The sequence below is a fragment of the Hemibagrus wyckioides genome, linkage group LG06 (genome assembly GCF_019097595.1).
Source record: "Hemibagrus wyckioides isolate EC202008001 linkage group LG06, SWU_Hwy_1.0, whole genome shotgun sequence".
NCBI classification, from domain to species: Eukaryota; Metazoa; Chordata; class Actinopteri; order Siluriformes; family Bagridae; genus Hemibagrus; species Hemibagrus wyckioides.
Genome location: NC_080715.1, coordinates 14,024,537 through 14,048,025, shown reverse-complemented (window position 1 = coordinate 14,048,025; position 23,489 = coordinate 14,024,537). Strand labels below are relative to the sequence as shown.

Genomic DNA, 23,489 nt, shown 5'->3' with positions numbered 1-23,489 from the left:
TAAAAAATATCAATGTAGCCAGTCCTCTTAATGATCGAGTGTTTTAACCACTCACAGCCTGGAACTGACCTTAACAACATGTTTATTGCATTTATTTTACTGTCACTTCTGCCCCATGTGTAGCAGTATGTCTAAAGAGGGGTGTTAATACTCCGTCTAGACTCCCCTGTGCGGGACTAGTACTGCTGAACAACTGAAACACAGCAGACAGACAGCAGACAGGCGGAGGAGGGAGGAGGGGTGAATTGTAAGGATTCGGGCCATATTGGAATCGACTCTGATTTTGATTCCATGTGTTGGGATCTGATCGAGTCAATTTCCGGAGTCGGTTCCGTTCATCATTTGTATGAACGACATAGGTTCTTGCACCTTTCCTAATTTCATGCAACGCAAAGTAGTTAGTTAGTGAGTAAATTAGAGAGATAAGGTGGTTTAAAATGGTAAGGCTGGTTAATCAGGGATAAACCTTTACCGGACCCAACGTATTTGGCTAAAGCAGCCTTGAGGTGATAAGCATAGTACTCTGATTTCCAAATTAAACTACTGATAGCTTTTGTGTGTGTGTGTGACGTATTTGTCAGAATCTCTTCCTCTCTCGCTTTAAAACTTGAAAACTGAGCTTGAACTGAATCACTTTCTCGAACTAAAAACACACGGATCTGCAAGCTTTGGAGTCGATTCATCCACGAACCGAATCTTTTTAGAAGAATCAACTCTCCGTAAATTGCGAGTCGTTCAGCAGGCGCCCGCGTGCGTGAACAGGAGAACTTGGCGAGAGGTCGCGCGCGTACGGCTGAGAGACTCGCAACAACAACTCACCCACGCAAAACAGCTATGCGATATCCAAGCGAGTCTGAAGCGCGGACACGGCTTCGCTTTTCAGATTTGGCCGTGCGTGTTTAGACGGTTTAAAATCGCGCCTCACCTTTAAAGGTCCCGTTTGTTTGGATTAGAGTTGAACGTGGAGCTATTTCGACGGATTTTTTTCCCCTCCTGAGAAGTCTCTCTTGCTGGAGAGGATTTTTTCCCCCGACGGTGGAGGAGCTCGACGACGACGCCGGTGGCGGCTGAGTGTGTGGTGGTGGGGTTTTTGCTCTTTTTGTCCGATTACGTTGGCTGTGTTTCCATTAATATTTCGAGCGTGAGAGGGGGGGGGAAGTAAAGAAAACTGCCAAATATCTGAGGTGGTCCTAGCTCCCGGAGCTAGCTAACTAACCGACATGGACTGTCACGACGGTCGGCAGCGCAGAACTGACCCCCTGCTTATAGCTAGCTAGTCAAATTAGCTACCCAACTTCAGTGTGCTCAGCCGGTGAGCTGAATTCTAGCCGAAGGAGATTGGTATTTGTTGACGGCGACGTTTTAGCTAAGTTACTAGCACAAGTTCCGAGGGCGCGATGCACGTCCGTCACAGAGTAAGCTGGCTAATATTAACACCGCACCAGCGCGAGACTCTAGTGCTAGCAAGCTAGCTAGACTGATCGATTAACTTGCCGAAGCTAACGAACTTAACGCTGCGTCCAGGGAGTCAGCGTCAACACCGAGCCAAAGCTGTGTGGAAATCATGTACTGTCCGTCCACATTGGTCTGCCAGGACTCCGGTGTTGGACTGTTTCATTCTCGCGAATGAACTCGGATACTCGACTGGAAAAAAAGGAGGCAAATAATCCGCCGGGAGCTGTGGGCCCTGTGTGTGACTGCTGCGGGGGAAAACATGAGCGCGGGCGGCCGGGTGTCGCTCCTGACTCTGGGGCTCTACGCCGTGCTGCTCCTCAGTCCTGTCGCAGGTGAGCCTTTTCAGCAATAATATCGCATCTGACCCGTTTACACCGGATATCTGGGGCCTAAAACTGGCCAAAATGTGCTTTATTGTAACATTAATAAAGACATGCTGTTTGTTTACAATATAATTACCTGATTAAAACTGGACACACATCTCCATCCCCTTTCTCCTGTTCTCTGTGCCTGGGCCTATGGCCTAGTTCCCTAAGGTCACTTTCAAAGATTCAGTGAATGTTGCGCAATATCTGATTGATCTTACTTATAAGTCTAGCTTTCTTGTTGTTGTTATTTGTAGTAGAAGTATTTCAAGCAACAGAAAGGTTTTGCTTCACTTGGTTGTACTTATATTCAGAAATAGTAGTCAGTCTTATACTTAAGATCAGTGGCGAGATGATCGTCTCTTTAATCCAAAGTCATTTCCTGTCTCTCTCTGTTTAAGTCTAACATACTAAGCTTAATCCTGAACACCAGAGGATGGCTTTAAGTTGGAAAACTGGCCCACAGAGTATTAATGTGGCGATCTGGAGTCACGTTGTCTCATTTCACTGGGTACTGCGTCAGCTATATGTGGATGAAATGACCATAAAATCTTCATGACTTAAGCTTTCTTGTACCTCAAGTCGTTTGCACAATTATTGAATAATTTATACAATTAACCCTCAGGTTTTTAACCTAGTTGAAGGTCTTTTGTAATCGATGACATTTATTCCAATAACCCATATCCGGGGCTAAAATAACCACTACTTGGTATAAAACATGAATCATGTTTTATCATGAAGATGCTTTGGATGCAGAGCGTAGCACAGCGATAACCCTCGACACTGTACAGAAGGAATATTATGTGCTCTGTTATGGTTATATAATTATTGACAGCACTGTTTCTGCCCACGTGTGAGTAAAATGTTTTAATAAACATTTCAAGTCTTTGTGCACTGCACTACTGATGAGTTATGGGGACATGACTCTCTTACCCTACGTCTGCATTTCTTTTACTCAGCCATTGTTTCGCACTTGGAAATTTTCCAGTCTATATCATGGTACTAAAGACATATTTAACAGGCACTTTTTCCAGCTTTGTCGTCTTTTACTTTTGCAGACTCGTAGCTTTCTTGAGGTGAGGTGGGGGCAGCGTCTGTGGTCGTTGGTCACAGCGAATAAGAGTGATGGTGGAGCTCTGATCGATGTAATTGTTGCTCAAGTGCTAATGATACAGAATCGATTTTCTGAAATTGAATTGTGTTGAGGAACAAATTCGAGATCAATGCGCAGCTCTAAGGCAGTATGATGCAGGTTTGCTTTTTTGTTTGCCAAAAATGCAGTTAGACATCAAAGCAACCCATTTATATCTAGCTTCACAGTTTTTCATTTTGGAGTAGAAGCAGGCTCGCTTTAGCCTTCAGAAGCAGGTGCTCCAACACAGAGTTCAGCATTGACTTCGATAAGATAAGCGTCTGTCTCCAGTCCTGCAAGAGGACTGAAGACAATTGTTAAGGAAAAGTCTGCTTCACCGAATTATGTTAGATTAGCGAAAAAATAAGTAGATTCACAAGATGGAGTCATTGTTTATTGTCAGAAAGGTCAGTTTGTTATGTTTCGTAATGTCTGTTCTCTGCTAAAGGTTGTTCATAAGAAGTCAGTGTTTTGGGAGGCTGATTTGTTTTGTGTATTTTCTGCCACTAGACTCTGTTGTGGGAACTGGACTCTCATCTTCTATCTCATTTTCTCTCTAAAACTTAGATTGAGAGACACAAATGCCAAAAAAATAAATGAATAACAAATATGTTAAATAAAAAAGAATCAGGGCATGTTAGTTTTATTTGTATTAAACAAGTGTTTTCGTTTTGCCTCGTCCTAGAGATAATTTTACATGTCAGCTTGATGACATTTTTATTCCCGTGCATCTGCCAGAGTTGACCTTGCATATTCTTTGTTGGAGATTGGCGCATGTTCGTTGACAGACGGCACACTGGCTGATCTCAACAGAGAATAAGCAGAATGTTTTGCTTTTACTTATGAGTTTTAGTAAGCCTTTTAGTAAGGAGACGAAGCAGTTACTGAATGCTGGCTGTTTTTAGTCTTCCAGATTTGGGAAGCTCACCTATCACGTGCAGCCACAGTGTCTTACTTAACAGCTTAGCCGCTTTCCCTCCTTTCTGCTGGTTGATGGCACATTAGGAAGCCCAGCACGGATGTGCCACCGCTGTGATTATTCTCCATCACTCTGAGTCCGGTGTACGAGAGCGAGGGAGAGAGCCATTACCCTGTCTCTGACTTGTCGATTCAGCATGAAGCCGTGGCTCCTGTTCGCAGTTTGCTGAGCCCGGCAGAGCTCATTACCCTTCTGCGGTGAGGGAAGAGGCCAACACACATTAGAGCTGTCAGATTTTCCCAGAAATGCCATTCGAATGGTGAAGGTAGGAATGTACCAATAGACAGACGGCAGGCCAGAACAGTTAATCGTGGTTGAATGTATACATCTTTGCTTAGAGAATAAATTGCAGTCTCTGTAGAGATGCATTGCCACTTGGTCATGTGGGACAAACTGAACAATGAGAGTCACCAGTCTTTACTTTGTTCATGCTTGCGTGGGGCTGTAGGATGTGTTTTCCAACACTTTTATACTGGTGGTAGTGGGATTAAGACACAATCCGACACACACACACGTCCATGTGGTGATTTCTTCATTGATGATGAGGCTATAGTAGGAGGTAATATAGATATTGTGCTGCCAGACCAAAATGTGGAAAATGTAAACACTGAAATAGTCTTGTAAAAAATCCTACAATATCAAGATAATATTTTGGACCACATTGTGCACCTCAATATACAATATGTACCACGGTATTTACATTTGCCAACGAAATTATATCGCATTTGGAGAAACCCAACAATTGGTATATTTGAATGGTTTGTAATGTTTTCAGTTCTTGATATTGGTTTTATTTAATTTTATTGCCATGCGCTCATTCACATGAAACAATTGATTTTATTTCGCAGCATGGTTGACTGCCCAAATCTCTTTGGTCAGAAGGTGTGAATCATTTTTGTACAACTTGATAGCTCATGAAGTATTCCTGGCTGTAACATGGGCATTGATATTCATGCACTTATCCTATTGTTTTTCTAGTAATAGCTCATATACAGGGACTCGTGCAGCATTTGGTAAGCATACACTAATAATAAACTGACCTGCAAATGTCAGTAATGTTTTGAACAAAGTAAAACTTATAATTGTGATGTGGTGACGTTTTTGTTAGGAGACATTTAGCTAATGTAAGGATCATCAGAGATATAAGCTGTCTGTAACAATTGGCGTGCTTTGGGAGGAAAGTTTTCAGGAGAAGACAGGATTCAGTTTATCTTTTCCTGTTTCTTAGTAAAATGACAGCTCTCAAGAGGGAGAGACAGAAACTGAGCAAGGCTGGTGAGGAAATTACTTGTTTGTAGTTGCTGTAACAAAAGTGAGAACATGAACGGACACGTCTTTTAGACATTCTACAACATTAAATTCAGCTATAATCCATTAATATGTGTAGGATTTCTTATATCGATAAGTCAAACATTGTAATTGTTGGAGAAGTGGAACAACACGCTTGATGATATTTGAAATAATGCAGTGTTACTCCATATGTATTTCTCAGATAGTAAAAACACAAGGCTTTATTCCGTTTTTGACCATCACATTTCTTTCCCCCCCCCTTTTTTTGGCAAAAATTGTTTTACCACATGAACATTGCTTAAGAATGTCCATACGAGTGTTACCCACAATATGAACGTTGTTAGAAACGTTGAACACTATAAAAGCCTTTAGAGTGTGTGGTTGTATGAAAGCGTTTTCCTGCATCATTCACAGAATATAAGGCTAAAGGGAAATTACACACAAGGAACGCTCGCCTTGAATTTTTTTTTTTTTCCTCCTTCCCTGTAATTACTATAATATGCTACATATTTTCATCTGGGATGAATTGTTATTCCTGTTTGAGTCTTTCTGTCTCTCAGATTCAATGTGAAGTCAAATTAGACTAGACTTATTTCACTCTTGAGGGTTTTTATTATTTTTTTTTTAAATAAAAGGAAACGTCAGCCGTAAAAAGCCTTAAAGTCAGCTTTTGTTCGGATGCGAGGGCACACAGGCAGCCTGGAAAAATTTGTCCGTCTGTGGGGTAGGGCAGGAAGTCGAGGCTGAGCATTGGCTCCACACTCACTGCGTCATGTTATGCCATGTTTTTGATTTGTACTCTGATTGTGCAAAAGAATGCGCAGGTCGCCAGTTCGCCAAACCCCACGGTCCTGCCCATTGGAAACGCAGCGTGCATGCCTGTGTTTTGTGTGCATGCCACTGCTACTGTGTAGAATTGAGTTGGCTCGGTGTGTGTGTGAGGCTGTTGTAGTTTTCTGGATTTCTAACGCTGTGAAATCAAACTTTTTTTTTTTTTTTTCCCCCCCTCTCTCTTCCCATGGCTGTTGTTTAGATCTTCTCAGAGGACAGATACTCTAATCAGCAGCGAGTATGTGTGTGGGGGGTGGAGGGTGTCTGGTGTGTACAGTGTGGCGCTCTGTAGCAGCAGGGTTTAGACTAAACAATGTGTCTCTCCCTGGCTCCATGGCAGGCGGGGCAGAGGGGGGGACCGAGTCTTTGGGTTGGGGTTGGGGTTGGGGGGGGGCATTCCCTTGTGTTGACGCTGAGACACGCACACCACTTTACCAACAGCTGAAAAGATTGAAAAGTCTCCTCTGTTTTTCTTGTGTATTCATGAAGTCATAGACACCCTGTCATCACCTCGCAAACATTTCACACGGCTGAAAAATGACAGCACGATGGAAATGTAAAGTAAAATGCCCCCCTCAAAGCACTGCGGTTATCTTTTTCCTGTTTCTATCTGTTTCCTGTTTTTCTCGTTTCCCCGTGTACTCTTTTTTTTTATTTTTAGATATATATATACACACACACACATATATATATATATATATATATATATATATATTTATATATATATATATATATATATATATATATATATATATATATATATATATATATATATATTTATTTATATATTTATTTTATAATGTGTGTGTGTATGTGTATGTGTGTGTATATATATATATATATATATATATATATATATATATATATATATATATATATATATATATATATATATATATATAAATAAATATATATATATATATATATATATATATATATATATATATATATATATATATATATATAAATAAATAAACTGTCCTTGTTCTTAAGTGCTGTAGTTTTGGCCAGTTCACCCCATTGTATGTGAATCTAACGGAGTTAAAGGCAGTGCTGCTTTAATTCCTGTAAACATTCAGCCCACACGTTTTTGTAAACATGCTCATACATTCTCCCACTCGCTCGCATGCTGCCCACTATGAAATGATGTCTCTCAGTTTGGCTAGTGGCCACAGTAACTGCATTGCTCGTCTTTCCCAGCTGCCCCTGTCTGCCTTTGTGCTGGGCTTCAGAGACTCGGATCACTTTACACTGTGACATGAAGAAAAAAACAGATGCCAGGTTAATCTCTTGAGTTGATGTGTTGTCATTGGAGGCAGGAAATGCACTTGAATGTGTAGATTTCTGAAGCTGGCTTAACTTTTTCTGAAGGTCACAGCGCTATATTTTTCCATACTATTTCCCGCCATGCAGCCCTGTTATTTTTATGAGGCAGTTTCCTAATCTACGGAAGTACACACACTGCCCTGTCCGTGTCAAAGATACAGTGGGGGGAAATTGGCATTTCAAAATAGGCCTCCTGTAGACCACAGATAGAGATTAAGCTGCTTTTAGCCCCTGAGAGGAGAGCTGGGTGCACAGGCATTGGAAGTTGCATTAGGAAAGCTTGGCAGAGTCGGCAGGTCATGCAGGGGGACGTGAGCCAATCTTTTGCCAGCAGCACCCACATGTCTGGGTGGCGAGAGGCAAGTGCAGAGTAGAGAGCTGGAAGGGGGGCGTATTTGTAAAGGGCTATTTCAAAACCTTGGCATTGCCCTCTGTGGTCAGAGGCTCAGCACTAAAGCTTTTCAGGCTGTGTTTTGCTCTGCCAGCCGCAGTTGCCTGACTGACCACATCCAATGGAACAACTGACTAATGCGCAAACCTGTAGCCATGTTAAATTCCCATCATCTGGTTTTAGTTGCAAATCAAAAGTGGGAAAAGGACCAGGTGTAACAGAGTTTTTTGGGGGCTTGTGGTTTTCTTGAACAGAACCAGGTTTGTCTAGAAAAGGTGTTTGTACTAACATAGTGACTTTTTTTAGTTTTATTATGAAAAATATTTTTTATTATGAAAATTGCTCTAATTTTAGTGCTTTTGAAGAGTAGTAGATTGGTCTGCTTAGTGTGTGTTGATCTTTTCACCTAAATCAGGCCAGTATCTGTAGTTTTGGCTGTTATTGCTTTGACCGGATTGCTCTTGTTTTGAATAAAATAGCAAAAGTTTAGCTTCAAACATAGTTTAATGAAAAAATATGCTCATTGATGATTGCTCTGATCATCACCTGCAGTATATTTAATTTACTTACTTTTGTTGCTATTTAGCATTTTATTTGATATATTTTTTTCTTATTTTCTTAGTTTACTGCCAAATAGGTGTTGTAATCTATGCTTTTTGTGCCATGTCTAATTTGTTAATTGTACTGCTGCAACAAAACATTCATTCAGAGATCTTGACTGTCTGTCCGTCCGTCTGTCCACCTATCATTTAAAAAACATGCCAAAACTGCCTCACTTGCTCGTCCAAATGGATTAAAAGCACAAGAGGCCCTAGGTTTCATTAGTTCAGAGCTTTTCGACTGTTCCTCCCATGCCAAATTCCTGCTTTTTTGAGTTATATTTAACAGATGCATGTATTCTTTCATTCTTGTCTGCCATCCCTGCTGTAAGTTTAGCTTGTTTTCTGTCTTCACCCTGCTGTATGTCTTAAGGAATGTGCTGTTGCTAAAGTATCAAGGTTTCTGATTCTGTTAATTAGCTGAAGAGTGCATGGGAGCGTGGTTGGTTAGTGTCTCTCTCAGTAACAGTTGGGGAAAAAGAGCCAGTCGCCTAGTTACACTCCAGCCAACCGTGGGTTTTTTATGTAATGGAAGCTTCTCTGAGCAGGTTCCCATAGTGACAGCAAAGGAGCTGTAAAAGGGTGCGGCTGCTTTTCACAAGATGGAAGAGGTTGTTGGTGTTAGTCTGGTCTTTCCTTTCTCCACACAAAACCTCTTGCATGTCATCTTGGAAAACCTGTCGGTGCACGTTCAGCACGTTTTTAACACCCTGATGCACATTTATAAGCCACTTGACCCCTTGTGGTGATGAGCTAAGGCTTCTTCCTAGCTTCTAGTAAATGAACAAGTCTGCAGATTGCGTGTTCAAATGCTCAGACCAGCTCTGATGGACACAGATGGAGAATACGCTATCAGGCCAGATCAGTGCATATTTTAATATCAGCATCTGCATTCTTTCCATGCACGGCAATAGGTTCTGAATGTACAGTTCCTTCAAGGCCCTATTTCTTCATGCAGAGGTAGTCCTGGACATTCACAGACCGCTCAGCATTCCATTATACAGCTCTCTTTTGTAGTGGCTGATGTTGGGATTTGGATAAAGCATAATTGACATGGATTAATGTGAAAGACAGCGCTAGCAGCAGGCGGCCCACTTGGGATGGTGAGGTTATAAATGTTGATTAGTTTCAGTCCTGTCTTGTTAATTGACTCTCAGAGATGATGCTTTTGAGTAAAAGTGCTGTTTTGTTTTGGCCTGAATGTTTAAAGCATGCATTCTGGCCTCACTCAAAATGAAAAACACACTTGGTTGTCTTCTCTACTTATGGCTCTACAAAGCAAACATGTTGCTTCCATACTTCCAAAAAAGGCCTTTCCTGAGGGCTTTCACTTGGAGAGGTATGTTTATAAAAGACTCACAGCTGGCATTTTCTTTGATGAGCAGTAGCAGCCAGTCCTGTATCTGCTCCTTTTCTCTTCACCTCCTGCAGAGCTGACAGCTTCAGAGCTCAGCCTCCTCATCCAGAACAGCGTGGTGTCTGAGGAGCTATAGGCTCCATGTCATAGTGTTGTGCATCAGCACCTCCAGGCTCTGCCTCGCATTTCTACCCCATGCTTTCTATCTCCCATGTTATCATGTGTCAAAGCTGTGCAGAATCCTCACATATTCATCAGCAGTGGACACAACACCAGCCCTGGCACTGGTAGATTTCATATCAGTTAACCCAGAAAAAAACCCCACACTGATTGGCTTATGGAGTAATATGGATCTATGTTTAACACACTTCACGATGGTGCAGTGTACCTCGAGGCTGTAACTATAGTGTGTGTGTGTGCTTCTGAATCTCTGCTACAATACACACATTGATCATGTTGCAGTATGCATGGCAGTACGACGATTTTTACTTTGCGGATTTAATTTGTTGACGAAACCGTATAAAATCTCTTTTATTGATGTATAGAACCTGGAGCTATTTGTGAGATTCGTATTTAGGGTTCTGATTTCTATTTTAATCTCAAAAGCACAACCTGTATTATCAAATAATTTGCTCTTTAGGACTAAACTTACACCAGGTATGTGTAAAACAACAAGGAAAAACCAAAAAGTACCTTTCTTAAATACAATGCAGGGGAAAAGAGTAATAAAAGTGAATACAATACGAACATATAGAGTTCGTGTTCACATGTTTATGTCCTTCTGACAACATGCAGTCGCCCCACGGTTAAACAAATCTAGAGAAACTAAAGTCACTTGTCAGACTTGAATAACTTCTTTTACATGCAAACTTCACAGGTCATAGCTGAATATTGGTTTCTTTTTTTTTTTTTTTTTTTGTCCAGTTCCCAAAAACATACCATGCTGTATGATCATGTATTATTTCCTCCTTTAGTCTGTGTAGGTGCAGTTGATATGTTAACTAGCTTACTAACAATTCTTTTATTTTTGGGGGTAGTTGGTTAGGTCTCTATACAACGAAAACTTGGGACTTGGCACCACAGCTTTTAGGAATGCATTTGTGATTTGTCCATCCTGGTCATGTTTTCTGACTTTGCCATTGTGGTGAAAAAATACATAATGTACAATTCAAGAACTTGACTGCTAGTTTATTGTTGTGTGATGATACCTGTGTCATTCAATGCTTGACGTCTCCTTAATGATTTCAGCAAGTTTAGTGGCTTTTGTTCTAACCCCTGACCTTGTGAATGTGTAATAATGTTTTATTGTAAGAGATCTAGCTTTGCCCCATGGTTAATGTTCAAACAATGTACTGCGCTCATGACGCCCATATCTATAGACGTACGTGTTTGGAAAAACCTTACAACTGCGTGTACACTGAGGGTTTCTGAGTGGTCTTTCTTTCTGTCTGTCTTAATTTCCGCTCTCCCTTCAGTGCTGTGTGTCTTGGAGGAGAGCCTATTATTTTGGTTGGATAAATTTAATCTCATTTAAGCTCAGTACTTGTATACAGAGAAACACAATTCATTATGTTTTTCCTTTCATCTCTGTGTATTTTGCTCACTTCATAAACTGGGTTTTCATCCCTGTTTGGTGCTTTGCATCTCTTTTATTATTCAAGTGATTGTGTGTGTGTGTGTGTGTGTGTGTGTGTGCGCGTGTGTGCTGTGTGTAACCAATAAACAGTGTATATTTCAATGCGCTGTCTGGAGTGTGTTTGCTTATTGCTGTGTGTTTGTTCTGTCTGTGTGGTTTGTGTGTCTGTATGAGTGGTGTGTGTGTGTGTGTGTGTGTGTGTGTGTGTGTGTGTGTGTGTGTGTGTGTGTGTGTAATTTGCAGCTTTTAGTGAGCTGTGTGACAGTAAGAGACTGTAGTTCCTGTCTGCTGGGCAGACACACCAGTCAATTGTGATTTTCTTTTTTTCTTTCTCTCCCTCTCCTTTTTGTTCTTTTTCATGTCCCAAATGGCGTCGGCAGTGCTAAAGGGAGTCTACAAATACTCATTAGTGCATTACTGAAGTTTGGAGTCTTGCCAGCAAGGCCATGCAGCCTTCCCTGAGAATTTGGAGAGGGGTGGAGAGGATTGGGGGAGCGAGGTGGGGATTCACAGGGTGGGAGGAGAAAGGCAGAGAAATAACTTTTTATCCCCCCGCGCCCTCTGTTGTGCAGATTTGCTGTTATGTAGATTTCAATCCTCTTCAGAGATTGTCAGTTTGTAGATCTTCTCCATACCCTGTCAGTCTGAATAGTGCTCGATAAAGCCCATATCCGGTGTATTGAGTGGCGGACAAACATAGTTTGACGTGTGTGTGTGTGTGTGTGTGTGTGTGTGTGTGTGAGAGAGAGAGAGAGAGAGAGAGAGAGGTGCAGGCATGGGGTTTGCTGCTGTCATGAAGACCTGCAGGTAATTGGATTCAGTAACGTCAATCAGGAAGAGAAGGGCAGCCGCTTGCCATGGATCTCAAATTTCAGTCCATAAAGCTAGAGAGCAGGCTCAGCACCGGCTTCCTCTCTCTTCTAGTGCATACTTATTCGCTGCCAGTGCAAGCTGTATGAGGGGAAAAAATACCATGGGCATTTATTTTATTGTATGGGTCTGGTCAATCAAGTCAAGTTTTGATGGATGTTGAAATTCTAATCAAATGAATCTAAAACTGCATCATATGTAGTGTAATCTGAAAACTGTTTTGGTTGCAACACTTTTTGTTCAGTCACTCATTTTCAGGAACTGCTTTATACAGGTCAGGGTTTGTGGTGGATCCGGAGCCTCTCATGGGAACCGTGGGCATGAAGCTGGGTTTACACCCTAGATGGGGTGAATGAATCACGAAAAGACATTCTGCCTATATATAAAATAGTTTATTAGGTGATTGTCAGTTTGAAAATAGATGCTTGTCCTCAGTAGTAATGTGGATAAAAGGCTTCTTGCTACATAACCACATCTTCGAAGATTATTCTGTTGTCATTGTCTTGTGTACAGGTGTACCCTGTCTTTGTTTCCTTGCCGTCAGATGATGTGTATTACACATTGAAAGATGTAATATACACTGCTAGAAAGCCTTGTGCCATATTGAAGCTCCTTAGTCTGTGACTGCTTGCTCCTCATGCCTTTTGGTTTGTCTGAGATCTTTTTGTAGGCCTTTCACATCTTTTACTAGTACCAGTGGGAAAGGAAAGCTGTCTTTGATCTATTTCTGTAACCTAGATCACAGTGCAGGGATAGAAAACATGATCTTAGAACAGTTCAGCTCTGACATTGCTACTATAGACCCAGATGGTTTCTGCATGGTGTTTCTTTCTCACATGCATTTGATGAGTGCACATTGTCTAACTGCGGCTGAAAAGTGAGGGACCCTTCCTCCCCCCTACTCTTCATTCCTGTCTTGTGTGTATCCAGTTCTAATCTTTGCTTTAGACTGTGATCTGCAGGCATTCACACGGCAAGCCTGGCTCCCAGTTCTCCTTTCCTATCATCATTGGAAGAGAAGTAAAAGGAGATGGCGTATTGAGGTGAAGAAAGACTTAGTGATGTATTGCAGATGAAGAGGCACTTTTGCTCTAATTCATTCAGAAAGACCTAATTCATGTTCTTTTCTTTCTGCACAGCTTTGCTGACGTTTCTCTTTGTCTTTTGCACCATAAACAGTTGTTTTAGTGTGCAGTTGCCTTGAGACACTGATGAGCCATCAGTAAAACATAAGTAGTTAATGTCTGGTATAACCAGCAGGAGCTGTGTGTCAGTCACAAGCTACCCAACTGTTGTTGTGCTTTCTAAAATTGTTTTATAGTAAGGGTGTTAATTGTTTAATTTGTATGTTAGTCCTAGCTTATTTTAACCCTGTTCAAGGGTATATGTTGAATAGAATCTTTATTTACATGAAGGTTGTTGTTGTATAATACCTGTTCTTGTGTGAACGGTGTCATGTATCACTTCTTCTTGCAGTTTCTAAAGTAAAGAAAAAGGCAAGCTGGCAAACTTTAGCTTTATCCAGTCAAAGGTAAAATGCTGAGTGAGTAGATTGCCTGAAAGTGAACTTTTTTTTTTGTGCCTGTTCAGTCATGAAAGCATTAGTGAGGTTGTTTGGAGGCCTGGAGTGCAGTCGGTATTTTAGTTCATCCAAAAGGTGTTCACTGGTTTTAAGGTTTGGGCTCTGTCCCGGACATTACTCCAACACCTAGTAAGTGGGTACTGGCAAGTGACTAAATTGAGGCAAATCCAAAAACAACAACTACAAAAAAAATAGTTTTTGTTAATGATAGTAAATAGTCTGCCAACTATCCTGCTATATATATTTAGTTACAGTGCTGGTGCATATAATAAATGGTTCACAAATACTACACCAAGACTTAAATGAATGGTTAAGTGTATTAGTTCCATGAGAGGGCATGATTGTCTGTGACCTAAGAGTCTCTTTACATGAATATTGTTCTGTCCATTAATGCGTCTATGTTGCTCTCACACTCTGCATTTCTCACTTGCTGTTGTCTTTTCCTTTTATAAAACTGGGTCATGTTATGACTGAATCAAATCTTACTTCAGAATTTTTTCCAGCCTTGGAATTTGAATGATTTTTACAATCAAGTAGTTTCAGGTGATGGCCGCAAGCATTTTAAGGTTGATTAATTTTCTCAGCAGAATAATTTGCTGCAGTGGAAGCAGCCATGAATAGGCGGTCATAAATGCCAGTCAGGTAGTCTCAGTAGAACAAGATAGACAGATTGGTGAACGTATGGGGAGATGGAGGGATGGTGATCTGTCTCCAGATGGAGGAATATGGCTGGCTGAGAGAGCAGGTGCCGCTCTCTGTATGCCTGCGATTCGTACTCCTCAGACCATGTCCATCTCTGGCAGACCTCACAGCCCCACACAGACAGCTCAGCGTGGAGTGTTCAGCCACTAAGCATCAGTCACTGAGCCGCCACAGTGACTGGATGAAGAACACCAGATAACGCACAGGGCCAGTCCACAATTCTCCAGGAGCGAAAGACATGATGATATCAGAACATTCTCGTCAGACGGGCGTCATGCCCGAGTATCCATTTTCACCATTAATCATTTTTAATTAGACAATTATCTTATCACTTGAGGCAGCAAGTATCATCCTTCAAAAAAGAATGTCAGTAATTATATCTTTAATTCTATCAGATTCCTCCTGCCGATATGCTGCTGTTGAACATTGTTAAACCTTCTGTTTTCTACTATGCAGCATTTTAAAAATTGTTTGCTGATCTCTTGCAGTATCTGGACTGTTTATATTGTTTTTATCAATATTATTATTATTATTATTATTATTATTATTATTATTATTACGTGAATTGCAATCTTGATGATGACTTCAAGCATCAAGGGCAAACTCTGGTTCAGATGCTTTGTACCTGTGTAAGGTGCTTCCTGAACATGAAATGGCTCATCTGTAGCAGATCTTCTCTCTTGTGGTTTATTTAATCACATGCCTTTATGTAAATTATTTAGATGAATGCTCTGGATTACAGATCAGAGGAGCACTTTCACAGATTTTGATGGGGGTTTTTTTTGTTTGTTTTTAGTTTTCATCTCTGGTCTGATTTAGCAAACTGAAGTCACTTTACAGTCTGGTTTTAAGATGAATAGACAAAGAATATGTTTATTACCTTTGCCTAAAATGGATATTAGTGATCTGTTAAGAGTGTGGAGTGGTAGACAAAAGTGTCCATGTGAAGAGAAACAAAATATATGTTGCTGTGACTGCTCCATCAGGTGACTCACGTAAGATGAACAAGGAAAGCGATTCCTTCTGTTCTCACTGATGTCACCGACACGCTGCAGACAGACAGTGCTAAGCTGTCTGCCTGTCTGATTCATTGTCTCTCAACAACTGCTCTGGGTCTGTGCCAGCTCCAGGGGGGGAAAATATTACAAAGACACATTCAAGTCGTTATGTTAAAGTTTTGAAAGAATTTCAACGTCTGTCGTTTTTCCCTAGATCGTGATGGTGACCAGTGGTCCGGGATCAGAACAATGATTCTAAAAATAAGTATTAAAACAATGAGTATAGGTGTATATAAAATTCACTCTCATGCACACTACATACAGACACATTCACTGTAGCTGTATATGTGTGTGTACGTGTGCATGCATGGGTGCTCACACCTAAGTTGCTGATGAGATGTTGCTGTATGCACTTCCTTTTTCACCTGGAGACAGAGACCGGATTGGTGATGTCTGTTGCCTAGGTGACAATCTGAATGATGGGATGGCTGCACGCTCTGGACACAGGCTTTTTATTTTCTGCTCTCTGTATAGCAGCAAGTTCATGTTCATATGTGCCATTGTTCAGCATTCTTAGCAACTGCCTGCTCTGAATAAGCTTTTGTGTGTGAGGGTTTTTTTTTTTTTTTCCAATCTGTTTGGTTGAAATGTCAGTTCAGTTAACACAAATTAGAATTTATATAGTGGTACAAATTGAGGCATCTATTATTCACATATTAATGGTCCACTTATGACTGCCTCTTCCTCTTCACTTTAATAATGCATTTCAGAAATGTCTCTCAACCCAAAATATGACCTTCCCATGCTCTCTGTTTATATTCTATAGTCAGAGAGGGAGCTTTTTTCAACCTTGACCTATCCAAAGCGGTCATAAAACCCTGACGCTCTGTCTGATTTGTCAGAGTGCACTCAGCCATGTAGGTCTTTAGGCCGGGGGAGTCTAATGGACCGCAGGCCAAAGTAGTTTTAGGAACCCGCAATGATCAAGCTAAGTCGAGTGTTGGATCAGAGGGAGGGCTTCAGACAGGATGGGTCGTTTCCTCCATAAATGTTTTGCGACCCCCAACTTCATACTCGCAGACAATCCCTGTCTGGCATTTATAGAAGAGGATTGCATTGAGGGTGTGAAATTTCAAGGTCTTCATCGGTGTGCTTATTGCAGTGGATGATGTGTTCATTGTGAGTGCTTTGTCGTAGTGTTACAGTACGGAGTACATGGTCTGCGTTTCAGTAATCTTAGTGGAAGTTGTGTTATGCAGTTGGATTTAAATGAACGTCTGTTCTATTTTTTTTTAGCGTTCCTAATTGACAGTTTATTTTATTATTATAATTTATAATTTTCAGCTTGTTTTGCAGAGCCGTTTTGACTGCAAAGCCAGCTAAGTGATTTAATGTCTGACTTGGAAACCTCTGTGTACACATCTATGTGGTCTCCAGTGTACCTTTTCTCTACAGACACTGGCAAAACCTAATGCTTTATCTTTTTTTGTTTGTTTACTCCACGGTGGTCTGTGTCAGCAACCTGAATGAACTGCAGTTCCAATTCACCTGGCCTTCACCTAAGCCCGGAGGTTATGTTTATTCTGAGGAAGAACACTTTAAAGTTGTGTAAGGTATCGAAGGATCAATACGTGTACACTACTCCAAAAAAAAACAAGAAATCTTATCTTCCCTGCCTTGGAAACAGGCCCACCCTAATCCGATGCTGTATTTTTATATGTAGGTGAATCAAACTGCTACCCCACTTCTTCTAAATCATGCTTTTTTCCATTCAAAGTGTCTCATTGATGTGTCTGCCTTAGACAAATGGGAAATTATTCGTAGCCATCATCAGACCAGAGACTAGCTAGAAGGCAAGCCACGGAAAGTAGTGTTACAGACTCTAGTCTGATTAGCAGTCTAACTGATCTCATAGAAAACAGAACGTTTAAAGACAACCGGACAAAGAAGCAGTTTATTCTCTCGAGTTTAGACTTTATTTTCTCCATGTCAAATTCCAATTATACGCATCTCATCTCTTCCGAGTCCGTAGCACTAGTCAAAAGTGACGATGTGAAGCAAAGCAAAGCAAAACCACTTATAACTATAAACTAATCTACTAAAACGTAACTGATGCAAACGCAAACAGGATTTCAAAAACAAAAGGTCTTTTCATTTCTAAGTGAGTTGGCTGAGTGTAGGAATGAGAATACAATCACACAAATGGAAGGGTTGTTATTAATTTTTCAGTATAACAGCACTGGAATTGTTCCACTGGACACTGGAAATGAAATGTCACTGCTTTGCATTTGTATTGTAATACTGGCAGCCATTGTATGCATGAATATATCTTGTCTCGGTGCAAATGGAATGGAATTTTAATGTTACTGTGTTTTATAAAGGAAATCAAACTGCAAATATTCTGTTGGTTTGCATTTTCTGATTAACATTTAAATAAGGTCTGTAGTCCACAAAGGAAAGGTCACTGTAAGAATCATAAGTGTTTGTTCTGCATGTATCAAAGTTACAAACGGAAAAAGGTTCTGGCTTTGGTCATCCTTCAGAGAAGACAGGAGAAGAGTGGATGACGGGGACTCTTGTGTCGACAAACTGCCGTTGAGTTGAACCTCATTCGAGAGCAACTGCACTTCTAGCTAGACCACTACAAAGGCAAAGGGTCAAAGTTAAATTTGATTGCACTTTGAGCGCTGCATCAAGTTGTCATATCCGAGTGGTGCGAGTTGCCTGAGGTGGTGTTGCCTGCAGGCTCTGTAGCACTGCTTTCTCCATAGGGAAACAGTGGCTTTGCCAACACAAGCGTATGATTCCACAAATTGGGTTAGTTAAACTACACTGGTTTCTGTGATGCAAGTGTCTCAGCAGGCGATATGGGTTTATTCTTCTGTGCAACTGCTTTTAATTTCAACTTTGTAAGCAGTAGAAGGCAGGAGACATGTATGAAGAGTTACTGGATAAAGTACATGTATTTACTGTAGCTGAGATGTTAAGTGTCCTGTCCATGCGAATGTGTTTATTGCTCTTTGTTCCTGTGACGCATTTGGTGTGAATCTGCTGTATTTATGGAGAGTAAGACAAGAACTGAAGAAATGGGGTTTTTTTTGTTTTTGTTTTTTCCCTCTCTCTCTTTTTTACTATAAGTATGTTGTTTTTTTAGTTTTAATTTACTCGCAAAATCTGACAGGCATTGTTCAAATTATGTGACGGCATTGAAAAAAGTTCAGAAAAAAACGATGTGAGCATTTTCCTGCTTCTACATATAGGTTTAAATAAAGCGTGCGTCTCTTCTAGCACTTCGGATGTCTGTAACGTACTCAGTGTATGGAGGGCGAGCTCTAAGCTTGTTCACCAGAGTAAACATTGAGAATATAAGCAATTATGTGCTGTTTTCTTTTTCCCCCCCATAGCTGCTTTCCCCTCTAGACCAAACACGTTAAAACTTTCACCATGAGGCCATCATTTCCCACTTTTTGCCGAACCTTCCTTCCCTACCTTTGCTGTCAACCAACAAAAACAAACTTGTCAGTATTGCAGAGAATTCATTTAAAAAAAAGTCAATTTATACCCAAAAGCTTTTGGTGAACTTACCTTGACAGAAAGCAAGGCAATCAAATCGTTGTCTCTTTCAACTACAACAAGGATGGGGTCAAGGAAGGGGGCAGAGTTTGCCGGGAATGTTGGGTAAAATCATACATTCAAAAGATAAAAATAAGACTTTTGGGTGAGTAAAGTCTTATCAGATGTTTAAAAAAGTGAAGCTCATACAGAAAATGTTTGGTTAGTCTGCTAATTTATTCTTCTATTTCTTATCTCACCTCTCAACCACATACCCCCTGCAAAATGATTGTGTGTGTGCCCTCGGTTTGAATATATCTGATCTAGTCTCTGGTAGTGATGGGCACTCAAGAACCATAGGTGATCGAAGTAATCCATCTTTTACTGAAATCCTTTCAGAATAATCTAATTTTTGAGAGTGGTTACAGTGGTTTTTTGGACTGGGACTGTGGTGTGAGGCACTATGAACGGGTATATACAAAGACTATTTGGATGACCATCATTTCAGAGTTGGACAGAAATCCTGGGGGCCATCATTCTAGGTTAAAGCCTTATCACTAGCTGGCAAAAAAATGAGCAGTGATGTGAAAACATTTGACAAACCTAATCAAAATATAGTATGGTGCAATGCAGACCTGTTATGAAGCCCTCACCAGGACAACATAGCATTACTTCACATTTCCATACAATCTGCTGAGTGAAAGCAAAGATGCTAGTCAGAGTTACAGGAACATGCTAGCCTTAGGCCCCAAGCTAGGAAAATCAGGCACTCGGGTTATCAAAAATGACACAAAATGCATAATCCTAGACTCTGCTCCTTTCTGTATTAATGTTCAAGAATGAGCAACTCCTCCAACTCTCTACTGTTTAGTTTTCGATTCAGTTTGCTCGGAAAGCAAATGAAATCTAAGATCAGAATTGTCCTTTAAATACTATTTGGTTTGACATTCTTGGCATTTCATAGAATTTATTTGCTATTGCTGTCATAGCGTTGAAACATTTACTTTCATGTGTGTTATGGCTGAGAAGTCAAGCATTTTGTCTGGGTGTACTGGAGTGCTGCAGTGATGGCAACTTGCTGTCCCATGTAGAATTCATGCGTTTCATGAGAACCGTTTCAGCACATCACTGTTAAGTTTGTACTTGGCTGTTCTAGTAGAGCTTGCGTTGCAGTTCAGACTGGCGAGTAGTGCTCTGATGGAAAATCTATCTCCAAGCCTTTCTAAGCCATAAGCTTAAACACGTGTGCCAGACAACTTTGTGCCCTCTCTATCCACTTGCATGGAGAGTGATAGCCATCTTGTATACATTGTCTGTTATGAAACCTGAATAAGTATAAGTCCTTTCCACCTCTTTACTGCAGATTGTAGCCATGTTTCAGAGTTTATATCAGTGTGATTTGTGTAGAGCTCTTGCCTAAAGTACATCGCTTGCTTTTGATAATACAGCTCTTCATAGTACAAGACGTCTGTGGCTAAAGCATTGACTCAGCATGGGGATAAGTACATCTACCCTGCTCATACCATTCTCCTGTTTTCTTCACGTTTGTTGCAGGGAGATACATTTTCAGTAATTTGAAAATTGTTTTAAAAAACTGAATGAAAAAAAGTCTGGATTTAGTTTTCTATAACATTTCTCTATTGTTTTGACAAAGAGATACAAGCCTAATCACCTACTGTGTTAATATTGGTGTCTCTAATCAGAGATGGCAGCATACTAATTCTGCATTTCTGATAACGATACTGAAATATTTCGTGTACATAACAATAAACATTTCCAGTTCCTTTCTTCTTCTTCTTCATTAAAGGACCATATTTTTTTTCTTTTGCCATCTTTTTTTTTAATATTAGATATAATAGGACATGTGTGGCAGCAGATGGTCCTGGAAGTGCAGAGTATTTCCCCTTCCTTTTTAATTCTTCTATCTCCCCCAGTCCAGATCATGGGGTGAGGTCTCTGCTCCATGCCCCGGTAAAAGTGCACCCTCCTGCTGCCATGAGTCTGAGTGCCAGCCTGGCACCTCCACAACCTGGAGACAGTGTTGCAGGAGATGAAGCCTGTGCCAGCTCCCCAGACAGCTCTTACTAATGCACAGAGGCACAGGCCCTCTGGCCCTTTGGCAAAAGTTGTCTCGCTTTTGGACAGAATAATCATGACTGATATTTGAGTTTGGGTTTAATCCCTTATCTGCTTTGAAAATGTTACAGCAAATGACTCAATACATTTTTTGAAGCAGAGCAGTGCCAACTGCTGAATAGTCCTTCCATTAAAAACAATTAAAATACAAACAGAAAGAAGAAAGAGGAGGATGAGGGGGTGGACTGAAGGTCTTCGTAAGGCAGAGTTTTGTTATCTTCAAGCTGCAGCAGAGCTAACCCTGAGCGTAAGCATAAACAGTAGCAGGGCATTACAAACTAGAACAGCCTGCCTTCACAGTCCCAAAAACAATAAAAGCACCCCCATTTCCTCTGCCCATAGCCATATCAGCTTTACTGTTTTCCCAGGGTTAGGAAGAGCATCATGCCCCCTACAGCTGGGCAGGAGAAATGATGCAGATATAAAAAAAAATTGAGAAAGCGGGTTATGGTTATGGCTCAGAAAACAGATTGGATTTAACCTCATGAACATTAAACAAAATTGAGTGCTCTGGCATATAAGAAACCGTGCAATATGTCTTTAATAAAATGTGTGTGCTGTGTCCCTCTCCAATGGGCATTCTCCCTTTCACATACATCTAGTTACTTGGAACCTGTTTTCTTGGAGTGACAGCAGAGGCAGTGTGCATGTTGTTGTTTTATTTTTTTTGTACTCTCTGCTGTTTGATTGGACCGCAACATCTGTGTGAAAGCTGCCTTGTTCTCCAGCACTCGGCTCCAGAGCTCCCTGATGGCTTTTCACCCAAATTACAGGAAACTGTCGCGTCTAATAACCTCCCTCTCTGCTTCCACAACAAAGACACAGCCTAGAGCTTACCAACTCGCACATACACGTCACCAAAGACAAAGTTTGGTCATTTGGGGTTGTGTTTTTTTTTTTTTTTTTTTTTTCCCCCCCGGTGTTGGAGAAAAACAGAACAACATGGACCTCTAGGTTTTAGAAAATATCAACTGTGAATTCTAAAATAAATGTTTTATGCATAAATAATTAGCATTTTTGCAAGTGGAACACTTTTTTGGTTAGCAGATCATGTATCACACACTGTTGCAATGGTTAGTGAAAAAGAATGAAGCTAACACCTATCAAACTAACTAACATTATTGTCTCTACCTTATGTATTTGCTTGATTTCCAGGATCACCATTTATTGACCTATTAAAAGGCCTAACAAACTTTGTTCATGCTTTGCAACACTGATATTTAGGCCAAAAAAACCACACATACTCCAGACTTCTATGTTTTCTTGTTCTCACTCTCTCACTGTCTGTGTGTGTGCACGTGTTGTGATTATTACCTTGGTGTGAGCAACATTCTAGTGGGAAGGTTTTTTCCCCCCTTTGTGCACAGTTCATTTGCCTTGGTGAATTTCTCCTTGTGTAGATTAAAGCTCAGTCTGTATAATGAGCAGCCCTGTGGAGTCAGGCAAGCCGTCACCGTGTGTGTGTGTTTTATATTTATATTTATATATATATATATATATATATATATATATATATATATATATATATAATATAATATAAAAAAAATGTGTATGTATATAAATATAAAAAAAATATGTGTATGTATATGTGTAAAATGTATGTGTGTGGTGGGGGGGTGTTATGGTGATGCAGATGCAGTACCCTGGTAAGGAGGAGCTGGTGCAGCCATTTCAGACTTCTCTCCTATGGAGCTAAAACAAAGCCCTCCCCTGGGGCCATGCATCTCTCTCTCTCTCTCTCTCTCTCTCTCTCTCTCGTGTCTGTTTCCCTTGCTCCATCTGCTTTCTCAGCATCTATAAAGTAGTCTTCTTCGTAACATGTGAAGAGCACAGGATGGACGCTCCAGCAGCCCCGCCCCCCAGCTCACTGTCTGAATGCTCCTGATATTATGGGACAACTCTATGACTTCACCCAGGCTGATAAACGACTGCCACTACAATTTTTTCCCCCTCGCTAACTCTGGCCTGGCTATTTGCATGATAGGGATAGAGGAAGGGTGGCATGAGGGGGAGACGGAGAGAGAGAGTAGCCTGGGAAAAAAAAAATGAAAGTGTGTGGATTAATTTGCTTGGTACAGGTGGGGTGAGTGTAGGCCAGCTGCACCAGAGATTATCAGGAGACAGACAGCCTCACATGGCTGTGTATGGAAATAAGGACGACCGGATTCACAGTGCCTTTATCACTAGACACATTTTTTTTGGTCTGCATTAAATGCTGCTTGAAAGCCCCTTTTGTATTTCTGGAAACAATAAGGGGCATGTATGCTAATGTGGACTTTAGTCCTAAT

The 23,489-nt window shown here is 40.8% G+C and overlaps 1 protein-coding gene across 1 annotated transcript in view; it reads left to right on the top strand.

Moving 5' to 3' along the window:
• The first annotated feature begins 747 nt into the window (after nt 1-747).
• The window catches only part of bmpr2b (bone morphogenetic protein receptor, type II b (serine/threonine kinase)), a 51,073-nt gene continuing 28,331 nt past the window's right edge, over nt 748-23,489 (top strand). Inside the window, exon 1 of the mRNA XM_058392962.1 lies at nt 748-1,787. Within this exon, the coding sequence (XP_058248945.1) occupies nt 1,715-1,787 (73 nt within the window). The 5' untranslated portion in view covers nt 748-1,714. The remainder of the gene's footprint in view (nt 1,788-23,489) is intronic.